We start from the raw sequence: 24203 nt of genomic DNA, 5'->3' as shown, positions 1-24203 counted from the left end.
ATGGGGTCCGGAAAAGCTGTCTGTCCTGTTCATGGTGATGAAGTCCTTTAAATCTAATTTGAAACTCCTTTTGCAACATTTCTAGTAAATCCACACATGTTTTGTTTGGGAATGCAACTGCTGGTTTTTCCGCCAACAGGATTTGAGTTGTGGGGAGATGGCAGAAGTTTCCTCCTCCACTTGTTTAATGAGGAGGTCTAATTTTACTTGAAATGCTTTCACATGTGAATGCATATCACAGATGAGCTTCTCCTTTCCTTGAAGTTGAACATTGAAACTGTTGAGTAGCTCTGTTACATCTGTCAGAAAGACAGGCTGCCATTTCCATTCTGCCAAGGCTGCCGCATGGGACCCGTGTGCATGTTAAGGAGGCAACCAGCCAGTGAGGTGCTGCTCTGGCGAGCATGGAGCCAGCCAGAGGGGAAGGAGGGGAAGGGCTGGCGTGGAAGGGGTTCCTTCGCTGCCACCCTGCCCTCCGGCGGCTTAAAGGGGCAGTGCACCGTTATCCAGCAGCCAGCACCAGCAGTAACAACCGCATTAACAGGGCTTTGTTACATGCACGCACTTTTACCTCAGGGCTCTTCCTGCCCAGCCGCTTCCGAGCCTCGGGCCTTGCCAAGGGGGGTGGGGTCTGGAGCGATCCGCCGCGCAGGCAGTCCGGGTTCAGGACCCTGGTGGCCGGATCTGGCCCGCAGACCATAGTTTGAGGACCCTTGCCTTTAAGGCTTTATGACTCAAAACCAGCACTTTGAACTGGACCTGGAAACTAATTGGAAGCCAATGCAGTTGGGCCAGGATTTACATTATATGCTCAAACTGTCTTGCACCAATGAGCAACCTGGCCGCTAAATTGAGCACCAACTGAAGTTTCCAAACTGTCTTAAGAGGCTGCCCCATGTATAATGCATTGCAGTAATCTTAACCCAGAGGGTGCTAGAGCAAATGGTTTGTGGATCAAAGCCGTTATGTGGCAAAGTGAAAAGAAAATGCTCGGGAACCTTTAAAAAAATTACTGGAGCCGTGCATCTTTGCTTACACAGAAAGAATAGTGGCTAGCATAACTTTTTGTTTTCTTAAAGTGATACTCCAATATAGGCTTTTTCCTTGAATTGACCTGGCCTCAGACAAAACAGGTTTTTTTAAAGTGCTTACTATTGAATTAAAAAAGCATGTGGACCAGATTTCTTGTATACCCAGATGTCTTCCATTTACTTAATGTCATCCATCCCATTTATGTCAGTGGTAGGGATGCCAATGTGAATCATTCACTTTATCCCTGTGGTACATAAAAAACAGTTTTTTATGCATATAAAAACCTGTATTTTGTGAGCTCTTGATGCCTTTTGTTTTCAAAATATGCTGGCAAAAGATGTACCGGTATATTTGTCTTTAAAACCTAGATACAACCAATATTCACCCATATTTCAAAAAGAACTTGTTAATCTCCCCATTTAAGCATTCAGCATCACAGAGGGATTTTACCAGATTTTAAAACTTTAATCAAAAGTGCTACTCTAGGCTATACTTTTAAGTATAGACTCTACAGGTATTTTGCTCAGTTCAGCTATTGTAAACTTGAGGCACTTCTCATAGAGGTGGTGGAATGGCTTTTCAACTCTTGGTTCATTTCCTCTTGCGTTGAGTCTATCCACCCTAACAAATGTCCCAAATGGCATAGAAATTTCTGGGCAGTGGGTATGTTTTCCCTTTTAGTTGAGGCAGTTATAGGCATATCAATGGGGCTTTCACTTCCTAAATTTTTCACTGAAAGCTTGTCAACATGTTGGAACTTTTTACAGGTTGACTAGTTCTTTATAACGTAACAGTTGGCTGTGCTGTTGTATATAATGGCAAGCATTATTTGGAAAATTATGAGGCTTTTCTGGGCACCAGAGTATTAGGCCAGTTTCTTCTTTCAGATGTCGCTGAAGGAGTGTCACTAAAGGAAAAGAGGAGGAAATACATAACGAATCCATAAACTGTAGAGTTTGTAACTATAACTAGTGCTATTTGTAGAAGGCCATTAGGTTAAAACATGTCAAACATGTTTTACGTCCTGATCATGAAGACCTTGATTTGGACATAAGCTTGTTACAAAACTGGTTTTTGAATACATGTGCTTGGGATCACAGCGTATCTTTACTAACTATCTTGGCTTCTAGCAATGTACTGATGCATCAGCTTACTAAAATAAACATACGATTATCTCAGTAAAGTTTTTCAATGGGAGATTTTATTTAATGAAGGAAAGCGGGTTCTCCTTCGTTAATAAACCCACAGAATCGGAGGGGAGAGTCAGGTCAAAAAGTCATATTAAAGTTGTTCAAAAATTCACATTGAAACACACAAACCAACAATGACATCAGTTCTAAATGCACTTTCCCAGGAACATCTCTGACCCAAAGAATCATGATAACCCTACAGCAGGTCTAGCTAACCTGTGACCCTCCAGGTGTTGTTGGACTACAACTCCCAGCAGCCTCAGCCAGCATGGTCACTCCAGATGCCAGCATCCGTGTCCACTGGCCATGCTGGGTGGGGCTGATGGGAATTGTAGTCCAACAACATCTGGAGGGTCACAGGTCAGCCAGCCCTGCTCTTTAGGAATGGACCACATTAATTCAGTGTTCCTAAGCATCAGTAAATGCTGATAGTAGATGTAGTAGTAGAATTAGTAATTTTTCTTATTACTTTCCATGTTATTTTTAGATTGTTGAGATGGACAAAGGAAATTTGCCCCTATTCTAAATTTCCTTGTTTTTTGTTTGTTTTGTTTTTTGTGGCTCTTGCAGAACTCGATCAGGCACAACTTGTCTCTTCATAGTCGATTCATCAGGGTACAGAATGAAGGAACTGGGAAAAGTTCGTGGTGGATGATCAACCCTGACGGTGGGAAAGGTGGGAAAGCGCCACGGAGACGTGCTGTTTCGATGGATAACAGCAACAAGTACACCAAGAGCCGAGGACGAGCAGCTAAGAAGAAGGCAGCACTACAAGCTGCACAGGAAACAAGCGAAGACAGCCCCTCCCAGCTCTCCAAGTGGCCAGGTAGCCCAACTTCACGCAGCAGCGATGAGCTAGACGCCTGGACAGATTTCCGGTCTCGTACAAATTCAAATGCCAGTACAATAAGTGGCCGCTTGTCACCAATACTGGCCAGCACTGAGCTAGATGAGGTTCAGGATGATGATGCTCCACTTTCCCCTATGCTGTATAGTAGTCCACCCAGCATGTCTCCCTCAGTAAATAAACCTGGCAACATTGAGCTGCCAAGGTTGACTGATATGGCGGGCACCATGAACTTGAACGATGGTCTGACAGACAATCTTATGGATGATCTTTTGGACAGTATAACCCTCCCCTCTTCCCAGCAGTCGCCCACAGGGGGACTCATGCAAAGAAGCTCAAGTTTTCCATACGGCTCCAAAGGTTCAGGTCTTGGTTCACCATCAAGTAGTTTCAACAATGCTGTGTTTGGACCATCATCTCTGAATTCCCTCCGTCAGTCTCCCATGCAAACCATCCAAGAGAACAAGCAAGCTACATTTTCTTCCATTTCGCATTACAATAACCAAACACTGCAGGATCTGCTGGCTTCGGATTCGCATAGCCACAGCGATGTCATGATGACTCAGTCTGATCCACTCATGTCACAAGCTAGCACAGCTGTGTCTGCCCATAACGTACGCAGGAATATTATGCTCCGGAATGATCCCATGATGTCGTTTGCTGCCCAGCCAAGTCAGGGGAGTTTGGTCAACCAGAATCTGCTCCACCACCAGCACCAGTCCCAGAATTCCTCTCTCGGTGGCAGTCGTGCCTTGTCGAATTCCGTCGGTACTATGGGCTTAAGTGACACAAGCAACGTTGGGTCGACAAAACACCAGCAACAGTCACCTGCCAACCAGTCTATGCAATCGCTTTCTGACTCACTCTCAGGCTCTTCTTTGTACTCCAGCAGCGTGAGCCTTCCAGTCATGGGGCATGATAAATTCCCCAGTGATTTGGACCTGGATATTTTCAACGGGAGCTTGGAATGTGATATGGAGTCCATTATCCGCAGCGAACTCATGGATGCAGATGGGTTGGATTTTAACTTTGATTCCCTCATCTCAGCCCAGAATGTTGTCACTCTGAATGTGGGAAACTTCACTGGTGCTAAGCAAGCTTCGTCACAGAGTTGGGTTCCAGGCTAAAGGATTTATGCAAAGAGGGGGAAATGGGCAAAGCAGGTTAGCGATGTTAAGTCCGTTGTCATTTATTAGATCTCATTAGGCGGTGCCCTTACCATATGCACATATGGTTTATGTAAAGTACAGCCTTTTACAACAAACTCCATGAACCAAAGTGGGGTGCTGATGAGTAGGTAGCAATGCCGTGTATTCCAGTTATGTGCTTACCATAGCTGTGACTAAGAGCTGGCTCAGGTTTACTCTCCTACAAGGTGATCACTATAGGCACATCTTATTAACAGATGTACAGTGATATTCTTCTTCTACACATGATCAGCTCCCAAGTGTATGTATGATGCTGGTGGTGGGGACCATAGTCTGTTGAGAGAGGATTCTGACACAGAGGCATTTTGAACCTCTGAACGTATAGTTCCTCTCATATAGCTCATAATGACAATGCAGCAACACATCCTCAGATAGTAAAACTATTCTGTTTAGTGATGGTTTGATACATGTTGCATCTGCTGTCCATGATATTCTCTCCCCCCGCCCTGTTCTGCTCCCACCAGAATAACTGTACCACATAGAGTTGTGTGAATTGGCACACAAGTTACTTTCTTATATGTTTTGTTTTTCTCACTAGTCAGTTTGCCCTGAATTGCACATGGTGAGAAAAATGAATGGTATCATCAACAAAACAGGCAATAGAGAAAGCTACATGTTCCTTTCGTAATGTGGATTATAGTTAATGATCAAATAATTAAAGGCCTAAATTTTTCAGGATGATGAACAGCAACAATCTCATGGTAGCTTGTTTGTGTTGTTGCAGATCTGCTTCCACATTCTCTCATGCCACCTGTAGCACAACAGAGAAATTCTGAACAATTGACACTTGAAAGCCACAACAGAAGATGGTACAAGGGAGTGAAGCAGCTTTTTGAGAATTTATGTGTGTTAAAATAATCTCCCTCAAAGGCATTTACTGCCCACAAAATAAAAAAAATGAGTATCCTGTGAAAGTGACATCCATTGTGTCCAATGTTAACTCTATTTAGTCTGAAATAATAGAGAATGTTTTTCAGAAAGAGATACCTTCAAAAACAGGACCTTTGAGGGCCAACGTAGACATCATGTTGAAGGCTGATAATTAGGATCTCCCACAGTTTTGAAAAAGAAAATTGAAAGCAGGACCCTGAATTGGATCAGGGCCTTGGCCACAGGAGAAAAATAATCCTTTCCCTCTGTGCCATTTCCCCAAATAAAATCATACACATTCCCTCCATAGGGTCCTTTGGTACATGCAGAAGGCTTGGGGAGAGGTAGAGTCTTATATTATTTGCATTGGGCTTGGGGGAAGTTATGCTCGGCAAGGCGTCTCTTCCAATGCTCTAAAGAGACTCTCACTGTGTATTACCTTCTGCATATGCAGCACAAACGAGAGTTTGGGGGAGGTGATCTATATACTGTTGGGCATCCAGCTGAGCAGAGGTCTGAGGACACTTGCCTCTGGCAAGCAGGTGAGTGGATCTGTGGATGCCTGGCATAATGCAACGTAATATAATGTAATACAATAATGGGCCATCAGTTGAGATTTTTCTGTCTGCCTTTTAAAGGCCATTATGCTATTCATGTGATTCAGCAAGGATAATTGGAAACTAGCTGTTCCTACAGATGCCAAAATTATGGGATACCACACTCTCACAAGATGACAGCATTGCTTGGTATTTTTAGAACACACAGAGCAGCATCAGGTGGACTTCCTGGCACATTGCTTCTTGTATTAATAGTGTTAGGAAGTGCAGAGAGTGACTTTTTTTCCAGTTGCTTTTTCTTCTTTCTATGAATGAATGTTTCCGTGAGCACTACATTCTGTTTAGCTTTAGATCCTGAATTCCTCTTACCCAGTATGCTTGGAATCTGCAAGGTTTTTTATTATGTATAATTTGCCTTTTTATAGTAATCAGGGTTTCTTTCCTGAATCCTGCAGGTCTATTTAAAAAAAACCATAAGGTAAAGGTAAAGGGACCCCTGACCATTAGGTCCAGTCATGACCGACTCTAGGGTTGTGGCACTCATCTCGCTTTATTGGCCGAGGGAGCCAGCGTACAGCTTCTGGGTCATGTGGCCAGCAGGACTAAGCCACTTCTGGTGAACCAGAGCAGCACACGGAAACACTGTTTACCTTCCCGCCGGAGTGGTACCTATTTATCTACTTGCACTTTGACATGCTTTTGAACTACTAGGTTGGCAGGAGCAACAGGAGCTCACCCCGTCGTGGGGATTCGAACCACCAACCTTCTGATCGGCAAGTCCTGGGCTCTACTAGGATTTTCCCTTCAATCTTTAATATCCATCTTTTCTGTGTTATAAATTTGGGTAGTTTGCCATCATCATTCATCTTCACAACATCTGTATAAGGGACATCAATCATGTTCCCAAATTATTGTGGATAGGAAACGAAAGCTGGGAGAGATTGACTTGCCCGAGGGAACCCAGTAGATCTACGACAATGTTGTAATATGAACCCGTACAAGGTTCACCCTACATTTAATCAGGCCACATTGAATTATAGTGGTACCTCAGTTTACGAACTTAATCTGTTCCGGAAGTCTGTTCTTAAACCAAAACCATTCTTAAACCAAGGCGCACTTTCCCTAATGAGGCCCTTCCACCATTCCGTTCATAGACTGATGTAAAGTTCGCAAACCGGGACACTACTTCCGGTTTTGTGGAGTTCGTAAACTGAATAGTTCCTAAACAGGGCTGTTCTTAAACCGAGGTACCACTGTATACCTAAACCATTTATCTTTTAACATCCACTTCACAAATTAACAGTGACTTCTTATGTGCTAGATTGTAAAATATTATTGGAAAATAGATTGTCCTGAATAGGCACCCATTAAAAAAAAAAAAATCTGAGCCAGAAGAGAGCCATATTGGCTTTGAAAATAAATAAATAAATTATGTGTTGGAACCTGAGTTGTGCAGAGAGGAACAAATTGGATGATCCCACAGGCAGTAGAAAGAAGGTAGTTTTTGCTGATACTCACCCCAGCCTCCTATGCCCCCCCCAATATCTGCTCTGGGGGGGTAGAGGAGTGCTCCCCCCACCAAGGGAATGAGTGAATGAGTTCTTCTATTAATGCAGGGATAACTGGATCCAACTATCTTACCTTCAGGTCACCAGACATAAATATTGCTGTTTTACCTTAACTTGAAAATTCCTTGTAAGCCTTGGGAGTAATTTGTAACAGGTTGTCGCCCAAAGCATTGTTTTATTTCTTTGCTTGTTTAAAAGTATCCTATCAGCTGATGGCAACTCAGATGTTAAAATACAATTCTTGATTCAGACACATCTGTGACCTACAAAGAATAAAGCTGAAATCCTGTTCATGGGTAACGGTATTGTATTAAGTAGGGCTGCTCTGGAGTAGCAGTTAGCAACAATATTATACCTGTACAACATGATCCATAAATTATATATATAGTTAGAGATGTGAAGGCCTGGGAAAAGATGGGGGCATTAACACACACAATTTGCTGGTTTTTTCAGGGCCTTGGCATCTCTAGATAAACCAGCTTAAATCATTTTTGGATCACACAGTGATTATTGTACTTCATTCATTGCTTCACTCCACACATCAATACAGTGGTACCTGGGGTTACATACACTTCAGGTTACAGACTCCGCTAACCCAGAAATATTACCTCGGGTTAAGAACTTTGCTTCAGGATGAGAACAGAAATCATGCTCCATCGGTGCGGCGGCAGCAGGAAGCCCCATTAGCTAAAGTGGTGCTTCAGGTTAAGAACAGTTTCAGGTTAAGAATGGATCTCCGGAACAAATTAACTACTTAACCTGAGGTACCACTGAATTCTCCTTTTTCTAAATGTTTATATTGGATGGAATGTTATGGCTTCCCTGTTGATTAGCTCAAATTCAGGTTCACCAGTGACACATTTACTGTACCTTGCACTTGGGGAAACGTCAGTGCGTCACCTTTCCCATTCTGGAGAAATTTCCAGCACAGCATAATTAACACCTATGGGAACCCAATGGGTGCAGTAATCTGCATTAGGTAATACTTATGGGCTTCTCTCTTCCCACTTCAGCTGAGGTCAGAGCTTGGGGAATTCAATTCTAAGCTAACAGTGGTGGAATGAGGTTAGACAGTAGCAAATAAAAAGACTTTTCAGTCCAAGCAGTATAAAGGTGGAATAACTAGAATAGTTATTTTAGGGCAAAGCAGACTGGGCTGGAAGGGAGGGGGTGCCACAGTTTGCTATCCACTTTCGTACTTTTTCTGCTTTTGATGGAAAGTTAACTTGATTATAATAGTTCTTTGTTTATTTATTTTTTTCAAATCAACAAAGTTGTCACCTAGCAACATAAAGTGCCACTAATTATAAAGCTCGTTATAAAGCAAAGAAAACACTCTGCAAGCCAGTTCATAAGACCTCCGGCCACGTGCTGCGGACTGGCCATGTGAATCAGCCTTTAACCTGTCTTGATTGACAAAAGTATATTTCTTTTCAAATGAATCCCTATTTATCTTGTTCGCCAACAACCCTTATCTGTTTTACTTTACAAAGTGTTGCAGTGGAGAAAATCTAAACACTAGTTCTTATTACCATTGCCAGGTCTTTTGAGATTCTTAAACTCAGAGACCAGAAAAAAAGAGCTTTGGAGATAAGCAGGTGGTGCCTAGGCAGTGGAGAAGGAACCCTGTTGAGGGATGAGTGGAGCCTTATGGCTCCTTGGGGGAGGTAGGGAGCAGAGCCTGGAAGCAGGAGAAGGACATAGCTCAGATGGCGATCATCTGCAGCAGAATGTCCCTATTTCAATTCCCAATATCTCTAAGTAGGACTTGGAAAGACCACTGTCAGGAATCTGGGAGAGCCATGGTCAGTCTGTTTAAACATTGCTGAGCCAGATGGACCAATGGTCTGGTTCTGAATAAGACAGCTTGCTGGGACAGGAGTAGAAACTGATAGACATGCGAGTTTGCTTATCTTAAGATCCAAGCCAATGCTTTTCAATGGAATCCATTCCCCATCCAGCTGCCAGTCATGAATGCAACTTGAATTCTCTCCCTCATAAAAGAAGGAACGTTTGCTCAGTGGTGGAGCATGCAAATTATCATGCAGAAGATCCTAGTTCAATCCTTGGCATCTCCTGCAGGTAACGGACTGAGACTCTGGCTGCTCTGCCAGCCAGAGTAGATAATCCTGGGCGAAATGGACAGTCTGTCCTGGTAGAAGGCAGCTTCCTCTGATCTGTGCTTCATGTGATCAGCCCCCTGACAATTGGCAGAGGAATGTGTGAACTAACCCCACTGAACAGCAGTATGAAATTATACAAAGCAGCTGTCTGCGGTGTTTTATCTGCGGTGCCCCTTGAATTTTGCACAAGTGCAAAATCAAGTGAAGAGAAAACCAGTTTCTCTTCATGCTGGGGCAGGTGAAAAATAAAATAAATACCTCATTCACAGGGATCAAATTGTGAGAGAGCATTTTGCCAGTTTTCAGCAATGAGCTGAAAATTAGGGGATTGGTTTGGGGCAGGAAAAGAAAAGGCCCTGCATCTTTTTCTTTGCCTTATGATGTGTGGTATGACAAGTGACAGCTTCTTCCTTTCCTGTTTCCCCACTTTGTCTTTGGGAAAGAGAGACGTGTACTACTTAGCTGGCCCACTAGCAGGTGCATCTGTAGGAGTTGTGTTTGTTGGCTGGCTGACAGCTGCCATATCCTTCACTAAAGAAATTTCTTGGGGACAAGGAAATGGCAGTGGTTGAGTTAGCCACACCTACTTGGGCAAGTAGAACATTACTCCTCCCCCTTAGCCTAGGAAGGAGGGAAGCCAGCACTTGCTACACTCTGCGCCTAGGGGGCAGAGACGTTCAGCCTTCTTGCCACCCCAAAACCAATTTCCTAGCTTTCTAGCCATTACCCCAGGCATTTCAGGGAGCCAGAGTCAAAGAAGCAATCCAGTTCAGTTAACCAAGTAACAGGATGAGTTCTTCCATATGTTAACAAGTTTTGACCCTTTGTTCTCGCTGTAGTTCCATCCACTGGGACAGGCCATGCTTTTTCTAAACGAGGTGGGGAACCTATTTCAGCCGGAAGGCTGCATCCCCTTGTGGGCAATTTTCCAGGAGCTGCCTACCTGTGGGTGAGAGGGGTCAGAGACAAAAATGAGTGAAGAAGCAATAGTTGTGATTCATACCTCTTTACAGTAGGCTACATTGCAGCCCTGCAAAAGCCAGAGCTTTCTCTACCCTTCCACCCCCCCCCCCCACTTCTCTCTCTAGTTGGGCAAGCAAGAGGCATTGTCACATTTCAGGACACATTCCATTCAGGCAAAAGCAGTCTGATGATGAAATGAGAAATGTTGCATGTGCTGAAATTCCTTCTTCCACACAACTTGATAACGTTGCAGGTGCCCTGTGTTCCCTTTCACTGTACTTGCATCTTAAATCCTCACTTTGTGGGCTTGTTGTTTCTTCTTGGCATCCCTCATTGTTCTTGTTAGGCAGCACACAGGATGGTAATCAGAACAGTCAGCTTTTGTTCTCTTTTGTTCTGATCCAAGAGAACTTCAAATAGAGGCCAGGCAACCAAATGATATCAGTGGAATTTTGTAAATCAGGTACCAAGGATTTATTTATACCTCCTTAACGAGGTAGGAGTTGCAAGGGATTAAGCATCAAAGATTCCCCAAATAACTGGAGACTACGTGACTGATCTGCTGCCCTGGACTAAGCCACACGTGTGCATGAGCCCTAGAAGAATTAGCAGTTGTGTTCACATACTCCATTCCTCAGGTTGCATTACGAGATTCAAAGGCTGGCTGAGTGTCAGCAAATATCCGTATACCGACCGTTGAGACAGATTTACTAGGCGAGATGCCTGCTAGCCAGTCAAACACTCTGATGCCTGTGATCCTAATGTTGACTTTACAACAAATGGAAAAAAGTAAATGTATTGATCTATCCAATTGCTTGTTCATAAAATGCTTGACAGTGTCAAGATTAAGGATAAGCTAGTTTTGATTGCCGTAAAACACACAATATTTTTATCATTCTCCAAGCTCCCCTGAACTTCCATGATAGGTGTGGGAGCAGTGCTTTCTCTATAGACATTGGAACTGTGTGAAAAAGCATGATTCCATTATTTTACGTAACGCCCAAAGCTGCTCTGTGTACGCACTCCAGAAAGATGACATAGAAAAGGAGTGACGTTGAGGATATCTCACCTGTCTAGTGCTCTGCATGTGTTTTTGCCATCAACAGTGATAGCATAGCATAACTGCTTTGCATGGTTCTTTATCCCCAGCATCTCCAGAACCGGGAAAGACTGAAAGGAACCCTGGAGATCTGCTGCCAGTCAGCACAGACAACACTGGGCTAGATAGACCTGTGGTCTGAGTTGGCATAAGGTCATTTTCTGTGTTCCTACAACCCAACATTTTGGATTTCCTTTAAGGTGGAATTGTAATGGAGTGGACTGGGGGTGGACTTGGATTAAATGCCATTCTCTGTAGTGACACACCTTTAAGGTAAAGGGATATGTAGCATAACAAATGCAGGTCTCCACAGGACAATGCTAAACTGTCTAAAAAGCCAATGTTTCCAGTTATCTGCCTCTTTTGACAGTTTGTGGACATTCATTGATGCTGTTTTGTCTTGCTTTTTTCTTCTTCCAGGCCCTTCATCTGACACGAGAGCTAGAGGGGGGAAAAAACTTTGCCAAATCAACTGTCAGCAAGGACAGGGATACCGTTTACAGCTTATAACCTTTGTGAACCCTGCATTATTTTCCTAACAAAACAGAGACTGTTAAAGAGCCCCGGAACCAGAGTGATGAACCACCGTGTCTGGAATTGAACTCATTCTGAAGTATGCAAAATCTTCCTTTTATGGGATGTCCCACCACCAACTTGAGGATATGTTGGTTTAGCCACCACCCTGTTTCAGAACACACTGTGTAGCCTTTACAATAGTTTATTTGTCAATCAGTCTATGGGGTTCCAATATGTTTATGGGTTGCAGGATGCTTTCGGTTGGCTTTTATTTTTCAGGGTTTCCCCTACCCCTCTTAAGGTGTGAGTATTCTCCCTCCCCCCCACCCCCGTGAAATGCTTTAAATTGTTCCTTTTCACATGCCGATTCCTCATGAATATGAAATGCAGACTAATATATGCACACTGAAAAGCTGAATGGATTTTGGCTTGAAAATACCAACAGCACTTGAATATTTCAGTCTTTATAGCACCTACCAACTATTTGAATTTGAAAGGTGGTTTATGAGGGGTTTTAATGTTTGCTTGTTATATGGTTTGGGCTTTTATTTTATTTTTTAGTTGGTTGATTCTGATTCAGAACCCTTCCCCCCACCCCCAAAAGTCTTTGCTTAAATTTAAGGGTACTCCTTTCTTTCCTTTCAATACCAAGAGGGTGCATTTTACCTCACAAAATTAGCCACCACCAAGGCTGCATCCTTACCAGTGTTCGAAAGCTATGAGGCAGTGTGGCGGGGAGGGGTAAATTCATAGTGTTTTATGAGTCAATAACTGGCTTGCTATTAGTCAAATCGACTCGGGCCTAGTGCGTAATCCTAGCAATTCTGCCAAAACAGCTGCAGTGATTGTGATTGTGATTTTGGCCTGCCCAGGCAATTTAGCAACTGGCTGATCTTGAAAATGAGTAAGTGGTCTGCCCTGGTTGCCATCTTGCCAGACAATTAGTCCTTAACAGCCTAGAAGGCAGCAGCTTAATTTCAGATTAAATTTATTAATAATAGTAATAACAACAACAACAAAGACCTAAAATAAAAAGACTATATTGCATGAAAACGAGAGTTTTATGTATATGCATCATCCAGGACTTCGATGATTTATTACATTGGTAATTATTTTTACATCCTCTCCTTGATTATTCTTTCCTTCTTCTGAAGTGTCATCGAGTCTAGGAAGAGAAGCAGAGGGAAAGGCAGGAAGGAGAGACAGGGTGGGGGAATACATACAGATAGCTTTTCATAGGAGCGTAGACTGTAACTGGATAAATTCCATGGAAAAACAAAGTAGTTTTTATATATTTTGCTTTTATGGGTTTCTTTTGTAAATTTATATGGTAATAATGACTGAAAGGTATGGTGCTGTGCAGGTCCTCTCTGTTTGATTACTTTTTATTGATACCTTTTGGGGAAGATAAGGGCAAAGAGGGAAACCTAATGGTACGATTCAATTTTTTGGGGTGGGGCGGGGCAGGAAGTGGTGTGAAGTCACTTTGGGTAGGACAACGTATACAGGATTTCTCCAAAGTGGTATATGAAGAATTTTTCTTGGCATAAAAAAGACATAATGCATATAAATATATAAATATATTTTATTATGTACAGAAACGGATCATTATGCATGAATGTTAGGAGAACAGGCTAGCATTTTAACCCAAAGTTTCAGTGCATGAGTTTCCACTGGCACATGAACCATGTACTTTGTGGTGTGACTCCCTTCAGCCGCCACACTTGTAGGCACCCACAAGCACCCACACACTTATACACACGCACACAGACATCTGTGGGCCCCATATTGCTCCTTCTTTTCCAGCCCTTTGAAGTAATATTGGTGAAATTACAGCTCCTTATACGATGGAAGTTTTGTTTCGTACTGTAGCCTCTTCCTCATGACTGTGCTGCGCTATTCTCTAGATGAACATGTGAACTCCATCATGCAGTTCATAAACTGAATTATGAAAACTCTGTGCTGTCGTGGTTCTAAGTAGCTCATAGAATATAAACTTTCCAGATAGTTAAAAGATTTTTATCATTTTCCAAAAAACGCAAAATAAAAAAAAAGACAGGCTATTTTTTTAAGAATTAAGGTGGTATATTTATCAATGGCAGGGTCCAGTTTATCATATTTCTTTAATCAGAAATAACCAATGTGTGCGTTTGTTCTCCACATTGGAAAGGGCTTCCCCGAGAGGAAAACACTGTACAATTGTCATCTGTTCCAGGGGCTTAAGGAAGGTGTCGTTTTCTTTTAGAGAGACTCAGTTACAGGTACCTATTACCAAAGCTAGTTAAGAATTTTTGCTCACATGCCTTCACTGCATAGGAGTATCTGGTACATCATTAAATGTGAATTCAGCTGACAATGACATTTTGGGGTGTTTTGTTGTTTTGTTTTGTGGTGTTCCTCCCTCCCAAAGTATAGCAATGTGTTTGGTGACTAACAGTTTATTTTATTTGTAAGTTTCTGTCTTTCTTCTCAACAGGAAGTCTGTATAAAAAAACCTGGTACACAGCAAACTTTATGGTTTCCTCATTTGACTTCTGTTGAATTTCCTTTAATATTTCAGGGAGTTCATTAGAGAAACAGGTATATTCTTTATTTTGCAAGCTCTAATATTAGTAAGGTGATTAATTTACACAAAAACTGTGTGTGCAATCTGTCCACAACTAAGCCTGTTTCAGTGGAAGAGAGTTAAGCACCTGCCATCATTGGGGACTTTTCAGGGGACTTGAGTAAACATGCATAGAATCAAACTACATGGCCATATTCCTAAGTACACTTATTGGAGATGACACAGCTCAATGCTTGCAATAAGCTTTCCATCCTCATTGTTAAGCTCCCATATGTGTTTATATAATGCCCAAGTGACAGGCTTCCAAGGAAGCCCAAGCACCTGGACCATACGTAGATCAGTGGTTCAGCATGTGCTTCACATGCAGAAGGTCCCAGATTCCTGGCATTTCCTCATAGGGTTAGAAAAGACTCTGTGTAAACACTACTGAACTAGATGAACCAATGGCCTGACTCCTCAACTTTTATACTTTATTGGGGGTATTGCTGGGAGACAATTGTGTCATCCCAAAGTATGTATAAAGAGCATGCATCATTGAACCAAGGGAGACTTCTGAGTAAACAAAGAGCCTAAATGCAAGCTAGTTAGTTAGATTAGGGTACTGAAGCTACAGGCAACTTGCTTCTATTGACAACCATAGGGTAGTCACAATGAACACCATCAAGCTATATTTAAGCACTTTGTAGCCTGATTCTATGCATACTTACTCAGAAGTAAGTCTCACTGATAGTACATTGCATTCTGGACTCAAGTCATAGGAATGTAAATCTGAAAAGAGCCCACAAAGGTCTATCAGTCAATCCATTTTTTGCCCTCCTCTATAGCTAGTCCCTGAAGCCTCTCACAATACACAACTCCAAGTATTTGACTTCTGCTCTCAACTGGAAGGCTAGTCAACAAACCCTTCTCTTCAGACATTGTCCCAACAACTATATTCTAGTTTATAAGCATAAGTAGCCTCTGTGTCTCATCTTTTATCTGGAGACTAGAATGAGCAATGATTTCTCAAGCTTGCCAGACTATGGCATTTACATGGCTCTAAAGCAGCAGTTCTCAACTTGTGGGTCCCCAGATGTTGTTGGACTACAACTCCCATCATCCCTGAGCTCTGGCCTTGCTAGCTAGGGGTGATGGGAGTTGTAGTTCAACAACATCTTGGGGACCTACAGGTTGAGAAAGGCTGCTCTAAATGAATCCCATGTCAGGAGAAAGCATGATCTGAAAAATCCTCTAGTTAGATCCTAGACCACTTTAGAAGTAACACAAAACCATGGTTTGGTGTTATAAGTTTCAGTGAGTCTCAGGCTCTCACACTGCTACACCCTTCTTCTCTATCTGCAAGATTAAAAGCTTCCATTTTTCCTTTTGAATAAACTGCAATGTCCCATTATATTTCTAGACTCAGGAAATTGATTTTATTGACTGTGGGTAGTCAACAAACCAGAATCCAAAACAATAATTTAATCCTGGTTTGCTTAAACAAGCCACTGTTAGAATAAACTAGTTTTCAGAATTTGGATGTAGCATCATATATATCTATATCTACCCCTCTTTTTAAAAGTGGCTTTTGAAAGTGGAAGCTTTCAGTAATCTTTTTCTTTTGCATGTGAAAGGGATGGGGAAGAATCCAAGCCCGCAGATCATCACAGCTCATTCTCATAGTACTCACTAAACCATGGTTTACTGTTAAACCTGAATGGGGTACTGTGCCAAAAATTCACGTATTTTCTAAATTCAGAGGCTAATATTATTGCTTGGAACCTTTGGCCACCAAACAACATTTTTCAAATGCAAACCTCAACCTACTTACCTTGAAGCAGTCCTGGAGCACCTGCAAGTGATTTGAACTTCCCAGCCATCCACTATCCCAATTATCCATCATCCACTACCTAAGGGTTCAATTGTGAAGATCACTTCAATCCTACAGAGCATTGAAAAGTGGTGCATTCCTGATGAGTTCACTCTTCATGTCCTTAAATGCTATGGTATATGAGCATGATTATCGGTGCACAAGCTGCAGTTGTTATATTGTGTCTGTGGGCAACTTTGCAGGCATTGTTGAATTGTTTGTGGGATTATACTTATAAAATACAACAGCTAGGTAACTAGCCCTAGTCACCCTAATTTTTGGAATTATGAGTTCATTACAAATTGAAATTGTGTCCATTAAATAAGGATTTGGCATAGATGCGTAGGCAGTTTCTTTAACTGTCTGAATAGTTCATAGGATTCTGTTTTTAGAACACTTCACATTTCTTTTTTGATTTCACTCTTGATGAAATAATTTCTCTAATAATGGGTTACCAGACTGCTGCCTATCATATCACACCGTATTCAAGAACCAAATGTTGGAATGCTGATCTCTTCGAAATGACATCATTGCTTGGCGAACAACCTTCATTCACTAGTTTCTATACATGATGTATATTGGAAATACCAGCAGATGAGGGGGACCAGATACTTTTACTTGCTATGGGGAGGGACTAGGGAGGGAAGGGGGAATGTATTGTACATTTTGGCTTCACGTGTGAAACTTTTTTTAACCAAAAAAAGTTGCATGAATGGACAAAATATGTATACAGTATCTGTAAAACTGTCTTATCTGGGTTATTTCTTTCACTGTCAGACCACATACTTTGGAAGAATATTCCATACACTGCCTTAGTGCATGGCCATCTTTCCTAAGAGGTGCACAATTTTTACTTTTCGTACAAGCTACCTTGCAGTTTCGTTTGAAAGCCAGCACTGTTGCAAACGCAATGGAGACTTTTGTGAAACCAAATGCTGACCTGGGTGAATATACTACCTTACTACATAATGATTGGATGTCAGTTTGATTTTGAAATCTTACCCCTTTGCAAATGAAATAGCAGTGCAGAGCTTATCTCCACTTGGTGTTAGTAGCTATTGCCTCATGTATTCCATTCTCAATTGTAATCTAGTTTGTAAAAGAAATTGTGACGCATGTAAATAAAGCATAATGGATCTCTATGCTGAAACAAACAGACTTGGTTTTGCTTCATTAAGTTGTCTTTGTAGAAGGATCCAAATGGGTAAGGTTTTTTAAAAAATAAATCATAGGTTTTTACATTGTATTCAGTTAAGTAATACCCCACAAAATAATAAAAAGGAAGAAAAATAATAATATCCACATAGTCTCCTTTTATCATTCATTTTACAACATAGAGAATCCCTTAATGATATTCAAAGGTCAACTATACACTTTACAATCAATGAAGTATCCCATCTATAATTATACACCTTTGATCTTACATAATTGATTGATTTTGCCATCATTGCATAATCCCGTATCTTACTATGTTGTTCCTTAATTGTCAGAGTAGTAGCCAATCTCCACAAAGCTGTGAATAAGGTCCTTGCAGCTGCAACAAATAAGTCATTTCCTTGTGTTCTTCCTTCACTGGCCCTTCTAGATAATTTAAAAGAAACATAACTGGAGGTAATGGGACTTTGTATCCCAGAATTCTTTATAAATGTACTATGATCTACCCTCTGCACAATAATTTCATATTTCTATCAGATGTGGGGAAAGTCCCACTTTTCTTTCTGCCATTTATAGCATGTGGAGGAATTGTTTTTACTTAGTTTATTTTAATTGGTGTGATATACCATCTACTCACTATTTTATAGCAGTTTTCTCTTATTCATGAATTCAAAGAAGCCCTGTGTCCATATAACCATAACTTTTCCCACACATCTCTTGGTATATTTCCCCCAAAGTTCTGAGCCCATTTTATCCTTGACTTTTTCTGGCCCCATATTATAGTTCAATAGCAACTGGTAAATTGTTTATCTACTTTAAATTAGTTTCTCAAATTCAGTCATTTTTCTAATTTGATTAGATATTTTTCTCTGTTCTTGCAGCTTAGAACAGATTCAGAAGTATTCAAAACAGAGAGGATTCCTTCCCACCATCTGTCTCCTAATCTCTAAATATGAACATATATCTGTGCTTATTTAATCCATGAAATCTAAAAATATTGTAATTTTCCCACATTTTTAACTTAAAAATATTCTCTTCTATTATGTCTGCATTGGTTCCAGTGAAGAGAATTTAGGATTGAGTTGTCTTGTCTATTTTTCTATCAACCGCCTATTCTTAACAAATTAGAAAATCATATATATATATATATATATATATATATATATATATGAATGATCTATTTTTGTATGTTTCCCACAGTATTCTGTGTAATGGAACTCCAATCAAATTTTGTTCAGATTTAACGATTGCCTCATAAGGGCTCACAATCCAATCTACCAACCAAGTTATTACATTTGAAAAATAAAAAAACTTTCTATTTGAAACTTGGAAGCCTCCTTCTTGCTTAGCATCATAAAGATGCTTTAGATCAGGGCTCACCAACCTGGTGCCCGTGGGCACACATGTGCTCCATGAGGCTTTGACTGTGGTGTCCTCACCCCTCTTCCTGCTGAAATCAGGCTTGAAACAAGCGTTCCATTGTTGCTGACACAATAGATTGCAGTCTGTGCTTGTTTGTGATGTGGTGTGGTGCCGATGCCAGTGTCTCCAGTTAGCAAAAATGCCATGGAGCCAAAAATGTTTGGTGACCCCTTGCTTTAGAGGCACTGATTGACTCATAAAAGGTATAAAAATGGTTAAGATACTTCCATAGCTGACACAAACTTTGATGTGTGCCAGGTATTAAATGCAATACAATTTAGGCAATGGCTGCATCAGATCAGTTTAGGCTGTAGGATTGATACATGGGATCAATTACACTGCACTATTGTGGCAATGCCCTGATAGCTGCAGGATTCATACCACAGCTCAATAAACTGCTGGCCTAGAGTTAGGGTTGGAATTGCTCCTGTGTTATCCTACACCAGGCTGCCTCTCATTTCAGAGATTCACTTCTTACCTACTGCTCATACTGAGTTGGACTAGCAGCAACGGAACACACTGCCACAGCCTTTGGCATCAAAGCCTGAAAAGTTGGGCAGCCCAAGGAAATTTTGCTGAAGGAGTAAAGTATAATTGCTTATGGAAAGTGGGAGGGGAAGCATAGCTCTTTTACTATGTTGCTCTCCAAACAGCTAAGAGGTAGTAGTGCCATCAGGGCAGAGTGAGTCTCCCAAGTGCCCATCAAAACCTGGAACTAGCTTTGGCTTCAGTAGTTCTTCTGTTGAAAGCATGTGAAAGAGTCTGTGCCCATGGAACCTGTGCGTGCTTCTCTGAACCCTCTTGGTTCATCAGATAGTCTGCAAGAGACAAATTAGTAGATGGATGGAATCGTTAGCTTCCAATTCTTTCTTCGGCCTTACCACTTTTATCTTAATTTATCTTCCTTTCTAGTGGAAGTTAGCACAAGTGAATTGAGATGATGCTCAGATAATAATGGCTAGAGAGAGGCTGTCAGCATCATGAAAACCAAGTGTTTGCTGCCGTGCCAGTATTGGAAGGAGGGGGGTGTTGCTAGATGGTTCTAGAAACTATTCATGCTATTCATGCCGTGGAAGTCTGGCCCTGATGTTATGACAGCCCAACATTCCCTCTAATAATAAAGCTGGGGAGCCAATGGTGTGCCTTCTGCTTCACTTTGTTCTACCAAGGGCCTAGTAGAATACAGTATACTGGTGACATTGTGTGTCTCTGACTCCAACCTGCCCTCATTCAAGATCCTTTGAGCCAAGGATGACAAACCTGCCACTCACAAAGCCAATTGATTGCAAGCTCCCCTTTTCTTCCCCATTCCAGCTCTTCATCCCAGGGACATATACCGGTAGCAATCATTCGTCCATGCAGGGATAGTGCCCACCCCTAAAACTGCACCATTCATTGCGTATGGTTGGAGGGAGAAATGATACACCTCCAGAAATTGGTAGTGGTGAATCTCAGTCCCACACCCAGGAAAGGTCCTGTTACCCCAAGGTGTTTGGGTGTGGGTGAGGATGTGTTGTGTACCTTCATGTGTGGCTTTGTGTGTACTGGCATGCAGCCTTTGGAAGAATAGCCAAACCTTGAATGCAGCCTCAGGTGGAGAAAGGCTAACCACTCCTGATATCAGCTGCTAGGGCGCCTGCCCCTCCCACAAGGCTTTAATTAAGATGGGAGGGGAAAGTACCCTTTCTGATCTAAATTAACTCACAACATCCCAATCTTAATTGAAACTGGGATGGTGGGAGGGGGGAAAGACCTAAAATCTTAATGATCCAGAAGCAGGGAAATGGGAGTTACTGGAAATGAGTCATGACACCTTGATGGCACTTGCATCTCAACCACAATTTCTTTCCAAACTCTTCCATACAGTGTGGTCACAGAAAGTTAATCCACTTTCCTGTTCTGTACTGGTCAGGTTCAAGGACATTAAACCTGTTCCCTACTCTGTAATGCTATAGTACACAGGTTCTGCAAAAAAACCAAAAACTCTCCCCGATTATGTGGAAGTTGTTATATTTGGTTGTTTACCGTCTGATGTTTTATTTACTGCTTATGACTACTGTCAGAGCTGCCCCTAGGTCCCAGCTCACAGAGGACCAACGCGAGGCTGTCGTTATGTACAAAAGTCTTTATTGAGGTTCAGTTTCCATTTCAAAGCCGCAGCGCGCAGCTCTACGTCTTAAACCCTAGACCGGCGAAGTACCGTCTGAGTCTCCTCCCCTATGACACCAGTTTAAGATCCTAGCCCTGCTCCACCTTTTACGCTGCTCTCTCCTCCTCTGGGTCCTCCTGCCCGCTGGGGCATTGCCCTTTCTGGACTCTTCCGACGCTGAGTCGCTTAGCTCCTCCCCCTCCCTCCGGCGGGCTTTAGGGCCCGGTTCCCAATCCTCATTCTCTGCTGTCCCGCACTCCTGTACATTTGAACTTGCCTCTCGCGCCAACCCAGTGACCTTCCTCCTGACCGTTACACTACTTCTGTCACTGCTTCCCTCTTCCGGGATACTGGCCGGATCTGACCTCCCCTCCGTTGTCTGACTCTCCGATGGAGGTGTGGTCAGCCCTGCCTTATCTTCTCTCCCTGGTGGGGAATGCACTGGCCCCGATCCTTGGGACTCTTCCCCCCCACTCTGCTTTGGCGGGGAAGCTGGTTCTGATTTCCAACTACTGCTCTGGGAGTCCCTGCTGTCCCCTTGCTCCTGGGGCGTTCCCCTTGGGAACCCCCTACCCCTGGCCACTGGCGCCCCCTTCTGTGAATCTTCCGATTCGCTGGAGAGGCTCATGGAATCCCTCGGTCCACTGTCCTCTTCTCCTACGCTCCCCTCGGATTCTTCCCCTTCGCTCTCCATCTCCTCTCTTCCCTGGGCCTCTGCTCCTGAACCCCTGACAACTACTTTTGTTATATTCATAATTACATAATTTTTCCATGTTGTAAGCTGCCTTGAGCATGGCTTTAACTATGGAGAGGTGGAATACAAATAAAATGACGCATGTATGAAATTGAGCACTTATTGCCACAAACAGATACTTGATTTTGCTCCAAAGCCATCTATAAATAGCTGAGCAAAAGTAAGGCTGAGACAAGGAATTATTTAGAAAGAATATAATGCAACAGTGCACCAAACTGATGGCCCTTGATGACTTTGATAACATGGGAATTGCCTGTGCAGCTGGCTCTTTTGCAAAATATCCTGTTTGAGGTGCTATCATGTGACACAAAAACATGGTCCATTGTGATGAGGAGATCTGTAAAGTTTGTGTGTTCAAGATGGTGCATGTTAATTCACTGCAAGAGGGATGGACAAAAGCATCCTGGCCCCTATACATTTTATGTGAGTACATCTAGTTCTAACCACTTTAAAAAAACCAGTGAAAATGTTCACACATTCCAGTCCTGTGTATACTTATTCCAAAAGTATTTGCTTCTGAGGTCAGTCGGCCTTATTCCCAAGTATACATTCCTGGGACTGCAGTTCAAATACGCAAGGCCGGCTAACATATGCAAACTGCCTGCTTTTTCTCACCACACAATTCCCCCGGTTTCCATGTTTACAAGTGTAACTTGGCCCTAATTTGCCAATTATCATATGCAATAATTATAGTATTGTATTCTGCCCAAGAGCAGGTCAACAATCACAAAGAGCTGGCCCCTCTGCTTTGTGAAGTTGACCTCTGTCAGCTACAGACTTGTTGCAAAATCTGTAGATTGATGACTCATGAGTTCGCTTGAGGACTTTGACTTTTCAGTCTGAGGGTGACAATGCTAATCTTTTGTGCATTTTTTCATTACATTTCCTCATTGCCATGTAAGTTAAGACAACATTTGAAGCCACAACCCAGAGTCTTTGGATTTTTGAGCTAATTTAGTCCTCACAAATGCCAGTGAATTCCAGGAAAATGATCCCTTCATCTGCAACAGGAGATGGGCTTTTAAATAGACATATTTCGAGATTATAAGACTTCCAAATAAATGTATTTTGGACACGTGCTGAACCTCACAAGCAATTTAACCCTGCATATTTTGATTTAAGATTATCCCGGTTATAGTCCATAAACCAGTTAAACCAGAGCACTTGGATGTAAGCCAGCTTTACACCCATTTACGTCAATGGAACTAATTTGATTTAAATCAGGGCATTCCAGCGTAATTGGTTTGTGAATCAGGTTGTTACTCATAGATGTCAGTAGGACAAAAGTGCTTAAATCCAAGTTTTTCAACTGAACTAGATTAGTTTGGCTGTTCAAACTTAAAATTGTGTATTTGCTTGTTTAAAACTAAATAAAAACCTCAGACTTTTTTTAAAAAAGAAGTTTCTAGCCATCTTTATTATGTAAGAAACTGAAGAATTGTTTAAAAAAAAATACAGCATGCTTCTACGGGTCAAACACCACAACATTTAAAAAGGTCAAGGTCAGCCCAGTTGCTGAGTGGGACTAATTCCTTCCAGGCTTATGAACACGCCTTGGCAACCAGTTAAATTCCTGACATTCTACATGCAAAACAGATACCTTGGGTTACATCTTCCTCTCTGGACATCTTCCTTTGCTTCTTGATTCAGTTAACAACATGATGATGGAGCCACTAAGCCAGATGTGTGTACATCAACATTACATTGTTCATAAAAAACCTCAGTGTCTCTCAACAGCTGTCAGGATGATGGAGGGTAAGAAGAGGATCCCAGTGAGGGGTGCAGCCAGGACTGGGACACTCTGGGAAGCAGGGGATGGGGAAGGAAATACAGAGTGACAGAGGATGGTGAGGGATGGGGGTTGGTGCACAGGAACCAGAGCAGCAGGGCCTATCACTAGAGCCAGAGGGGCCGCTGCCCCAAGAACACGGTGGTCTTTGAAGCTTAGGGAGCAGCTCAAGGGGTGACCTAGGAGGCTGACACAGGCAAGGGCCCACAACCAAGCTCCCTAGCTGGCCAGGTGGGGCTGGCTAGCTCTGGGAAGAGGGATTTGATTCCTCAGCTGGAGGAAGCTTCGAACAGGTGAGGGTCACCTGCCTCGTCAAGCCCAGCTGCTGCAATCAGCAAAGTACAAAAGGGAAGCAGAGCTGAGGGGCTGTGTCTGCTGTCCATGTTGATGGACGTTGGCTTGGATGATCCTGGACTTGGGAGCAACACTAGGCTTTATTTCACCTGGGTCAAAGACCCAGTGTGGCACCCTCTGCATGCATTAGCATATACACAGGCTGTGAACCGCAATGGCACCCCTTTGTAGGTTTCACCTGGGGCAAATAAA

General features: G+C 42.4%; 1 protein-coding gene across 2 annotated transcripts in view; it reads left to right on the top strand.

Annotated features, from left to right (window-relative positions):
• The window catches only part of FOXO3 (forkhead box O3), a 114399-nt gene extending 96857 nt beyond the window's left edge, over nt 1-17542 (top strand). Inside the window, exons 2-4 of one of the 2 annotated variants that reach the window (XR_013837599.1) lie at nt 2793-4232; nt 5002-5086; nt 11878-17542. Coding sequence is in view for 1 of the 2 variants with exons in the window: in XM_079971651.1 (XP_079827777.1) it covers nt 2793-4196 (1404 nt within the window). In the remaining variant the exon portion in view is untranslated. The remainder of the gene's footprint in view (nt 1-2792; nt 4233-5001; nt 5087-11877) is intronic. The other variant, XM_079971651.1, reaches the window with a different exon arrangement.
• The last annotated feature ends 6661 nt before the right edge of the window (nt 17543-24203 follow it).

The sequence above is a fragment of the Podarcis cretensis genome (genome assembly GCF_951804945.1).
Source record: "Podarcis cretensis genome assembly, chromosome: 3".
In the NCBI taxonomy this organism is placed as follows: Eukaryota; Metazoa; Chordata; class Lepidosauria; order Squamata; family Lacertidae; genus Podarcis; species Podarcis cretensis.
Note: the sequence above shows the minus strand (reverse complement) of the source record. Positions and strands in the feature narration are given on the sequence as shown.